At 48.4% G+C, this 10,858-nt stretch overlaps 1 protein-coding gene across 7 annotated transcripts in view; it reads left to right on the plus strand.

Moving 5' to 3' along the window:
* LOC105481992 (F-box protein 16) overlaps positions 1–6,279 on the plus strand; it is a 61,839-nt gene extending 55,560 nt beyond the window's left edge. Inside the window, exons 7-8 of one of the 7 annotated variants that reach the window (XM_071068460.1) lie at positions 4,948–5,037; positions 5,675–6,279. In XM_071068460.1, coding sequence (XP_070924561.1) covers positions 4,948–5,037; positions 5,675–5,818 — 234 coding nt within the window. In that variant the 3' untranslated portion in view covers positions 5,819–6,279. The remainder of the gene's footprint in view (positions 1–4,947; positions 5,038–5,674) is intronic. The other 6 variants (XM_071068459.1, XM_011741815.3, XM_071068458.1 and 3 more) reach the window with 6 other exon arrangements.
* Positions 6,280–10,858: the final 4,579 nt, after the last annotated feature.

Genomic DNA, 10,858 nt, shown 5'->3' on the forward strand with positions numbered 1-10,858 from the left:
TGTCATTGTTATTACTATATTTATCTATTTTCCGTATCCACATACTTCTTTACTTAATGTGTTCACTTCACTGATCCTCGGGTTGATCCAGTGGTATTGTTTGCATCAGTGATCATTTGCAGATATCTGCAAATAACATGAATGGAGAACAAACAAAAAAATCAATCAGGGGCCGGGTGCAGTGGCTCACACCTGTAATCCCAGCACTTTGGGAGGCCAAGGTGGGCGAATCACCTGAGGTCAGGAGTTCAAGACCAGCCTGGCCAACATGGTGAAACCCCGTCTCTACCAAAAATACAAAAATTAGCTGGGCTAATTTGCCACGTGGTGGCAGGCGCATGTAATCCCAGCTACTCAGGAAGCTGAGGCAGAAGAATAGCTTGAGCCCAGGAGGCAGAGGTTGCAGTAAGTTGAGATTGCGCCACTGCACTCCAGCCTGGGCACCAGAGTGAGACTCCATCTCAAGAAAAAAAAAAAAAAGAAAAGAAAAGAAAAAAAAATCAATCAAGGAGTGAAAAACACAGGTCTATAGACAAGCTAGTATACATAGGCTGTTCCTGTTTCTACCTCTTCTTGGGCCTTAGCCTCCTGTGGGACCCTTGTCTTTCTTGGGCCCCTCACCTTCAGTAGCCTCTTGGCATTCTCACCCATTTCTCTGTGCCCAGTAAAATGACATCCAGTCTGAAAATAGGAATTTTCTATCCCCATCTAAAGTTCACTTGCAAGGTGGTTTCAGCCATTGCCCTGAGATGAGAAAGAAGAAGGAAGCATTGGTATGTGTGTCATTAATGAACAAGGATTTTACAAGCACTGAACTAGCCCTAGGGAGATAATCATAAGATAACAGCCCCTGCCCTCGAGAACTTCCAGGCTACAAGGGAGAGCTTCTGGCCCAGCAAGGGAAAAGTCCCAGGAATCTGGGGCGGGCAGTTGTATTAAGGTTCTTGCCTCTCCCCAGTGGGACTGGAAACCTAGTGGGAAATGTCAGGTTGGAGGTACCTCAGGGACCACAAGTATACGAGTTCAGAAGAGGTCTGAATAGATGGGCCCGGAGCCCAGGGGAATAGCAGGGTGACAGAAACACATCCAGCCATGGAAGATTCAGGCACTGATTGGCCAGGAAGCGGGCCAAGAACAGAACCCTGGCGAATTCCAATGTCAAACACATTGCCTTGCATTTCTCTTCTATTTCCTTCCCTTTAAAGACACAATAACGGCACATCAGGATATTGTGTAAATACCTCTAGAAAAAGAACAGAAAGCTCAACTGATGAGAAAAATATCTTTGAATTATCTGATCCCATCCCTCTTCATAGGGACAGATGGGGGATTGGAAAATTCTTTTGTTGTTGTTGTTGTGGTTTTTTGTTTTGTTTTGTTTTTGTTTTTGTTTTTGACAAAGTCTCACTGTGTTGCCCAGGCTGGAGTGCAGTGGTGCGGTCTCAGCTCACTGCAACCTCCGCCTCCTGACTTCAAGTGATTCTCCCGTCTCAGCCTCCCAAGTAGCTGGGATTACAGGAGTGCACCACCATGCCTAGCTAATTTTTTTGGCATTTTTAGTACAGATGGGGTTTCACTATGTTTGCCAGTCTGGTCTCAAAAGCCTGACCTTAGGTGATCCGCCCACCTTGGCCTCCCAAAGTGCTGGGATTACAGGCGCGAGCCACCATGCCTGGCCGGAATATTCTTACGATGGTGTTCCAGGGCAGCACTAGGAATGCGGATAGATGGCATGGCCATTGGCAACGTCCACCTACCAAAAAGCGGAGGGGCCTGCACAATCATAAAAGATCATTCATGTTGGCGTCGTTTGTAGGAGCAGGACATTGAAAATGGCCCAAATAATCTATTGGTATGGTTCATCTGCTCTACAGCCATTGAAAGACTAGGGAAGTTCTTCGTGTATTGATTTGGGGTTTTTTGTTGTTGTTGTTGTTGTTATTTTGTTTTGTTTTGAGATGGAGTCTCACTCTGTTGCCCAGGCTGGAGTGCAGTGGTGCGATCTCAGCTCACTGCAACCTCCGCCTCCCAGGTTCAAGCGATTCTCCTGCCTCAGCCTCCTGAGTAGCTGAGATTACAGGTGCCCACCGCCATGCCCAGTTAATTTTTGTATTTTTAGTAGGGATGGGGTTTCACCATGTTGGCCAGGCTGGTCTCGAACTCCTGACTTCAGGTGATCCACCCACCTCGACCTCCCAAAGTGCTGGGATTACAAGCGTGAGCCACTACACCCAGCCTCGTGTATTGATTTGTAACAGTCACACACGCACACACACACATACACACACACACACACTCCATACATAGCCTCTCACATATATAGTGAGCAAACAGCAGTGGTGTTCACAGCGTGCTACCAATTGTGTTAAAAAGGAGAGTGGGACGGTACATTTGCATTTTATGTCTACATTTGCTCACATGCATACACAATATCACTGGAAGTAGACAAAACAAAAAACAAAACAGAAAAACAAACACAACCCTGGTAACTTTGAGAAAGGGAATTAGGAGGCTCAAGGATGAGGTGGGAGCAGATTTTTCGCTGAATGCTTTTGTACCTTTTGAATATTGAACTATGTAGAAAAGTAACCTATTCAAAAAATAAACAAGCTTAATTATTTTCAAAGAGACAAGCAAAAATAATCCCTGAGGAGCCATAGGAAAATGCCCTTTAGGGAAGATTCTCACGGAGAATAGAGGTGTCATGAAATGTGCCTTGCTGTGTCTCGAGGTGCTCAGAAGTTAAACCATGTGAAACTTGGCCTGAGTTATCCGGCTAAGATGCTTCTTGCTGTGAAGTCTATGTGCTGTGAAGACGGACCTTTCTGGGGGAAGAAGGTGGGGGTGGATTCACAGCCAGGGGAAAAGATCAGAAGGAAAGAAAAGGTTTGGGAGACCCCAACATTGGTATAGAAGAAACTTCTAGTTATCATTTCAACCAGATAGTCAGGTGCTATAGAGCAGGATCGAGAACTGTAAGATTTTTACCCTTTTATAGAACTTCCCCATGTTTTCTCCCTTAAATCTTATCTTTTCTCTTGTAATAATGGACATGAAAGTCTCAAAATGAAGAGGGTCTGTGAGCTTGTGTTCCGGGACCACAAGAAATGGTGGCCGGAAGGAGACCATCTTCCTTGAGCCCATCTTGGAGGGAAGAGAAATGCCATAGTCTGGATGGGTGGTGACAGCTACCAAGAGGAGAGGAGAGCAGGGGAAGCCCTGGGACCTGCCATGGTGAAATGGGAGGGCTGTGAGGAGCCTGCCTGGACCTGTGAACTGCCCGGGGACTCAGGAGAAAGGGGTTCTGCAAATGCAGTGACAGATAAGCATTACTCGGTAATAGGATTAAATTTGAAACTCTTACAGGTGAGATGTGACTAGCCCATTCTTGTATCACAGAGAGCTAGGCTTTTTCTTCATTCAACAGGTATTATTTTATTTTATTTATTTATATTTTTTGAGATGGAGTTTCACTCTTGTTCCCCAGGCTGGAGTGCAATGGCATGGTCTTGCTTACTGTGACCTCCACCTCCCAGGTTCAAAAGATTCTCCTGCCTCAGTCTCCTGAGTAGCTGGGATTACAGGCACCCACCACCATGCCCAGCTAATTTTTTTCATTTTTAGTAGAGACAGGGTTTCACCATGTTGGCCAGGCTGGTCTCAAACTCCTGATCTCAGGTGATCCGCCCGCCTCGGCCTCCCAAAGTGCTGGGATTACAGGTATGAGCTACTGCACCTGGCCATTCAACAGGTATTATTTTATCTTCATTGTTACTAAAAAAGCATAGAGGAACCTTCCTGTTTATTTTCTTACCTCATGCTGATCTTGAAACAACAATGAAAATGCTTCCACTACAGGGATCTTAATCAACACCAAACACTTCAAACGAGGGAAGATTATTTACTCCCATCTCTTCCCCCTTTTCCTTTCCGATGCTAACAACTTGCTACTTTAACCCCAGTTTTGCCCACTCTTTCCCAGAAAAAATCAACAAACATGTCTGCACCTACTATAGGCAGACACCTGTCGATTCAATGAAGTGTAGGCTTCCAGCTTTGGCTGGGCACAGTGGGCCTGTAATCCCAGCACTTCGGGAGGCCAAAGCGGGAGGATTGCTTGAGTTCAGGAGTTCAGGACCAGCCTAGGCAACATAGGGAGACCCTCATCTCTAAAAAAAAAAAATGTAAAAAATTTAGCCAGGCATCGTGGTGCACATCTGTGGTCCCAGCTACTCGGGAGGCTGAGATGGGAGGATTGCTTGAGCCCAGGAGGTCAAGGCTGCAGTGAGCTGTGATTGTGCCGCTGGGAGACCGAGTGAGACCCTGTCTCAAAAATAAAATAAAATACAGTTTTCAGTTTTGCTTGCAGGGAGTTTGCAGTCTCACTGGGGGACAAATAATTACACTTAGAAGTGAGTACTAATGCTTTAGAGCATATGTTCAACACGAAGCCAGAGAAGTCGGTAATAAAGGCTTCGGGAATCCACCTGCTGGAAACATCCTGTGGATGGAGACACGCAAGCTTCTTGCAGGAAGGCAGGCCTGGAAGGACAGGTTAGACTTACGGGAGGACTACAGAGAGCACTTCAGGCAGGTGTGGAGCTTCCTTGTGGAATGAGAGGGAGCCCGTTAGCTGAAGGGGAGGACCAGGGAGCTGTCATTGGTGGATGTCGTTGCTGAGTCAATGAAAGTCTAAAGTAGGATTTTCCCAGACTTACAGAAACCCTGTGTATTGCAAACATACCCGCCACAGTGTTAAAGAGATAACAAGGACTCTGATCAGACTCCTGTGACTTGGCAGCTTAGTATGGAGTAACGGGGGGGCATTGTGCTCAGGGGAGGCTACGGTATCCGTGTTCAGCCCAATCCTCTTAGGTCTCTCCTTGCACAGTTGGAACCAAGATAAGGGCGAACTTTAAAGAGTGCCTCACTCTCTCTCCCTTCAAGCTCAACTCGGATTATTTCTTTCTTTTCCTCTCTCCATTCTCTTCGCTTTCCTGCTCACGGCCAGATGTCGAGGAGAAATCCCTTCCCACTGTGAGTTTTGGTTGTGATGTCAACCTGTGACATTTGCCTTTTTAGAGAGATCAAGCGCATGCATTGATTAATGGAGAGTGTAAATTATGGGAACAGGCTGGGCACGGTGGCTCACGCTGGTAATCTCAGCACTTTGGGAGGCAGAGGCGAGAGGATCAAAGAATTCAAGACCAGCCTGGACAACATAGGGAGGCCTCATCTCTAAAAAATATCTATTTTTTAAAATACTTAAAATTAAAATATGGGAATGATGCCAATAGTCTCATCTAAAAATCCCAAGTTTCTAGCTCCAGCTGTGATGCTTTTTAGCTGTGTGAACTTGGACTGTCACTCAAATTCCTCAGTTTCACTTATCTGCAAAATGAAACTTATTAATACTATCCTCTCTACTGCATGTGATCTTGAGGTTCAGATGAAATAATGTGAGAGCACTTTGGACGCTAAAGACCGTATTATTTGTAGCTCAGGGTGAAGACTGCATGGGGGCAGAGGGAAGTGAAGTTGGGAAATCTCAATAAATCCCAGTCAGCCCTATACTTTTATAAAATTGTTTTATGTCGTTAAAAATAAGTTTAACTAGATAGCTCCCTTGGTGTTTTAATAACTCTCGCTTTCATGATTCCTTTTTCCTTTCTAGATGTCCCTAAGTTCCAGCTCTCCCCTAAAAGTTCCAGCTCATCTCGCCTGGCCTCCTCCTGAGTCAGTGGGACTCCCAGCCACTACCACCACAGCTGAAATTCTCATGCAGCATCTTCAGAGACACCCTGGGCCCCAGGCATGACTCATCCAGGTTCCAGAGCCAAAGCGGACTGAACAACATAGAAAGACTTTTATTATAGAAATGACAAGATGCTTTGCACAGTGGAGAGCTGAATTTACTTGGCTCCTATTAGAAACTCTTTCAGCTTAAGTACTTATTGTGGTAGTGAGTCCTACAGTATTTCAGTAAAAAGGAATTCATGGCATAAATGTGGACAGATTTACGGATGTAGAAACATGATGATAGATATCATGAGGTTAGTGATGGGACATATAACGGCACCATTGGTAGTACCAGGTGGGTGAGGCAGGTCCCAGAAGGATACAGGCTCATTCCCAAGGCTGCATGAGCAGTTGAATGGAGGGGCTGTTTACCGTGGTATCTTAGTTTGCTAGGGCTGCACCAGAGACCAAGAACCTTCAACAACAGGAATGTATTTCCTTGCAGTTCTAGAAGCTAGACACCCAGGATCTGGCAGGGCTGGTTTCTCCTGAGGCCTCTCTCTGGGCTTGTAGATGCCATCTTCTCCCTGCATCCTCAAGTGGTCATCCCTCTGTATATGTCTGTGTCTAAATTTCTCCTCCTCCTCCTCCTCCTCCTCCTCCTCCTCCTTCTCTTCTTCCTTCTTCCTCCTCCTCCTTCTTCTTCTTCCTTCTTCTTCCTCCTCTTTCTCTTCTTCCTCCTCCTCCTCCTTCTTCTTCTTTCTTCTCCTTTCTTCTCCTCCTTCTCCTTCTTCTTCTTCCTCTTCCTCTTCTTTTTTTTTCCTTTTTGAGATGGAATTTCACTCTTGTTGCCCAGGCTGGAGTGCAGTGGCACCTCAGCTCACTGCAACCTCTGCCTCCCAGGCTCAAGCAATTCTCCCACCTCAGCCTCTGGAGTAGCTGGGATTACAGGCACCCACCACCGTGCCCAGCTAATTTTTTGTATTTTTAGTAGAGATGGGGTTTCGCCATGTTGGCCAGGCTGGTCTCAAACTCCTGACCTCAGGTGATCCACCCACCGCAGCCTCCCAAAGTGCTGGGATTACAGGCGTGAGCCACGGTGCCTGGCCTTAATTTCTTCTCAAAAGGACGCCAGTCCTATTGGGTTACCGCCCACCCTAACCACCTCATTTAACCCTAACCACTTCTTTAAACACTCTGTCTCCAAATACAGTCACATTCTGGGGTCCCGGGGGTCAAGATTTCAGCATAGAATTTGTGGGAGACATAGTGTAGCCCATAACATATGCTGTGGGCAGAGTTAAGAGAATGAAGAAGGAGCCGGGTGCAGTGGCTCACGCCTGTAATCCTAGCACTTTAGGAGGCTGAGGTGGGCGTATCGCTTGATCCCCTGAGTTCAAGACCAGCCTGGGCAACATGGTGAAACCCCATCTCTACCAAAAAAAAAGAAGAAAGAAAAGAAAAAAGTAGCTGGACATGGTGGTACACGCCTGTAGTCCCAGCTACTTGGGAAGCTGAGGCATGATGAGAATCGCTTGAGCCCGGAAGGCAGAGGTTGCAGTGAGCCAAGATGGCACCACTGCACTCCAGCCTGGGTGACAAAGTGAGACTCTGTCTCAAAATAAATAAATAAAAAGAGCATGAAGAAGGGCTGGTGAAGTGCCCAGGAACTGGCAACAGCAGAAAACTTTATCATCCCTTAGGCTGGAGAGGCAAAGGAGAGAGAGAAGGTGGAGTTGCTGGGATCAGTGAAGAGCTGTAGCCACGGAAGAGGGGCCGTCCACCAGGACATGTGTGGTGTGGCCGAGCGACACAGCCACATCAAAACTGAGGCCTGGGAGCTGGGTGCAGTGGCTCACACCTGTAATCCCAGCACTTTGGGGGGCCAAGGTGGGAGCACTAGAGCCTAGGAGTTTGAGACCAGCCTGGGCAACATTGTGAGACTCCGTCTCTAGAAAACAAAACCAAACAACAACAAAGAAACCCCAAGGCTGGCCGGGCGCGGTGGCTCAAGCCTGTAATCCCAGCACTTTGGGAGGCCGAGACGGGCGGATCACGAGGTCAGGAGATCGAGACCATCCTGGCTAACACGGTGAAACCCCGTCTCTACTAAAAAATACAAAAAAGTAGCCGGGTGAGGTGGCGGGCGCCTGTAGTCCCAGCTACTCGGGAGGCTGAGGCAGGAGAATGGCGTAAACCTGGGAGGCGGAGCTTGCAGTGAGCTGAGATCCGGCCACTGCACCCCAGCCTGGGCGGCAGAGCAAGACTCCGTCTCAAAAAAAAAAAAAAAAAAAAAAAGAAACCCCAAGGCCTAGCAGGGAGGGAAGACGGAGAAGACCCCCACCTCTCTCCCTTCCCAGCCTTCCTCACTTTCAATAGCACCTCCCTTTGATCAAACCCATCTGGGTTTGGACCTCCTGGGCCCAAGCCATCCTCCCACCTCAACCCCCTGAGTAGCTGGGACCACAGGCACATGCCACCTGGCTAATTGTTCTTTGGTTTTTTGTAGAATCAAGGTCTCCCTACGTTGCTTAGGCTGATCTTGAACTCCCGGCTCAAACTATCCTCCCATCTTGGCCTCATAAATTGTTGGGATTACAGGTGTGAGCCCCTGCACCCAGCTAACATCTGTTTTTCTATCATTCTGCTTTAACTAGATTAGAATCCTAGAGTCTGGGTGCAGTGGCTCACACTTGTAGTCCCAGCAATTTCGGAGGCTGAGGTGGGTGGATCACTTGAGGCCAGGAGTTTGAGACCAGCCTGGCCAACATGGGGAAACCCCATCTCTACTAAAAATAGAAAAATTAGCCGGATGTGGTGGCAGGCACCTGTAGTCCCAGCTACCCGTGAGGCTGAGGCAGGTGAATCGCTTGAACCCAGGAGGTGGAGGTTGCAGTGAGCCGAGATCGTGCCACTGCACTCCAACGTGGGTGACAGAGTAAGACTCTGTCTCAAAACAAAACAAAAACACTCACACACACGTTTGCCAAGCTTGTAATGTTGAACACTTATGTCCTTGCGCTACATACTGTAAATATATATTTTGGCATGGTTTAAGATAGTGGCCTGGCAGTTCCCTGGATACATACTTGCTTCTTGCTTTATCCGTGTTGTTGGAAAAGACGTGAAATCACTCTTTTTTGTGCCTGCACAATTGGAGAATGTTAACTTTCTTGGTGGTTGCTTTTCTTTTTCCTTTTCTTTTCTTTCATTCTCCTTCCCCCAGCCACCCTCACCCCCATCACACACCCACCCCCACACACACACCCCGGCCTCCTCCTCCTTTTTTCATTTTTTTTCATCTGGGCTCTCCTACTTGTGTTGCTCAGTTGCTCAGGCTGGTCTCAAACTCCTGGCCTTGAAACTTCTCCTGTCACATCCACTGTCTGGTTATTGAAAGGGTCATCTCTTGTAAAATGAAAAAGATGAAAAAATAAAGACACACACACACACACACACACACACACACACACAAAAGATAGTGGCCTGGGCCGGGCGCGGTGGCTCATGCCTGTAATCTCAGCACTTTGGGAGGCCGAGGCGGGTGGATCACAAGGTCAGGAGATCGAGACCATCCTGGTTAACACGGTGAAACCCCGTGTCTACTAAAAATACAAAAAATTAGCTGGGCGTGCTGGCGGGCAGGCGCCTGTAGTCCCAGCTACTCGGGAAGCTGAGGCAAGAGAATGGCGTGAACCCGGGAGGGAGGCGGAGCTTGCAGTGAGCCGAGACCACGCCACTGCACTCCAGCCTGGGCGACAAGGCGAGACTCAGTCTCAAAAAAAAAAAAAAAAAAAAAAAGATAGTGGCCTGGGCGGAAGGCCCCAGACACAGGGGTATTGATGCCCAAATGATAGGTGGGTTCAGTTGATTTGTTTGTCCTATCCAGGGTGAAGCGAATGTGTCTCCCTGAGTTGAGACCTTGTGTTCCTCCCATGTGTTCCAAAAGAAGACGGCTGTCAGGAAGGGTTTCCTCCTGGGCTGCCCCCAGAAGCCAGGGACAGACAGGTAAGCTGGGATGGCCTGTAGCTCCGTGCGTCTGACCCCCTTTGTCCCAGTGCATTCTTTGATTATATCACGAGCCTGTCACTTTGCAGGCAGATGTTTGAATGGGCCAGACCAGAGTCTGTTCACAGCCCCTTTCAGAATAAGCCAAGATCCCCTGGGGCAAGGACGTATCAGGAGAAAGAAAGTCCCCTCCAGTGCCAGAGGCTGCATGTTGTCTCTTTTATTTGAGATAGGATCTCTCTCTGTGGCCCAGGCTGAGTGCAGTGGCGCCATCACAGCTCACGGCAGCCTCGACCTCCCAGGCTCCAAGCAGTGCTCCCACCTCAGCCTCCTGAGTAGCTGGGATTACAGGCGTGTGCCACCACACCCAGCTAATTTGTTAATTTTTTGTAGATATGGGGTTTCCCTATGTTGCCCAGGCTGGTCTTGAACTCCTGGGCCCAAGCAATCTTTCCACCTTGGCCCCACAAAGTGCTGGGATTCCAGGCATGAGCCCTCGCGCCCAGCCTGCATGTTGTCTTAAGGAATATTCGGGTTATCTATTTCTGTGTAATAAACCACCCTGAATGCACTTGCTTGCAAGTCCGTCATTTTCCTCATGAATCTGTGGTTTGGGCTCTGTGGGGAGGTTGTCTCTCTCTCAGAGACAAGACCTCCGACCCACACAGCATCCTCCACATCCTCTCAACCGAGGGCTGCAGGATCCATGTCCGAAGGGATACAGGGACATGGCTGGAAAGTGGGTGTGTGCCACCCACTGAGAGCTCAGCCGGGACTGAGGGCGGGGCCTCTTTACCTTTCCATGTGGCCTGGGGTTTTCATGGCAGGGGGGCTGGGTTCTAAGGATGAGGGTCCCAAGAGAGAGCCAGATTGACCGGAATCACCTTTGAGGTCCCAGCCTTGGAAGTCTCCTAGTCTCTTCCACCATCCCTAGTTGGCCAGAGGGGCTTGTCCAATTTCAAGCAGAGAGGACGAAGACTTGGGAGAGCTGCAAGGTTCTAGGAGAACGTGTGAGATGGGAAATAATCTTGTGATCATTTGGGGGTAGGCTCTGTGCCCCAGGATGGTTCCCTGGGCAACCCTTGCCATACATTGGACACAGACATGTGAG

This window comes from Macaca nemestrina, chromosome 8 (genome assembly GCF_043159975.1).
Source record: "Macaca nemestrina isolate mMacNem1 chromosome 8, mMacNem.hap1, whole genome shotgun sequence".
Lineage (NCBI taxonomy): Eukaryota > Metazoa > Chordata > Mammalia > Primates > Cercopithecidae > Macaca > Macaca nemestrina.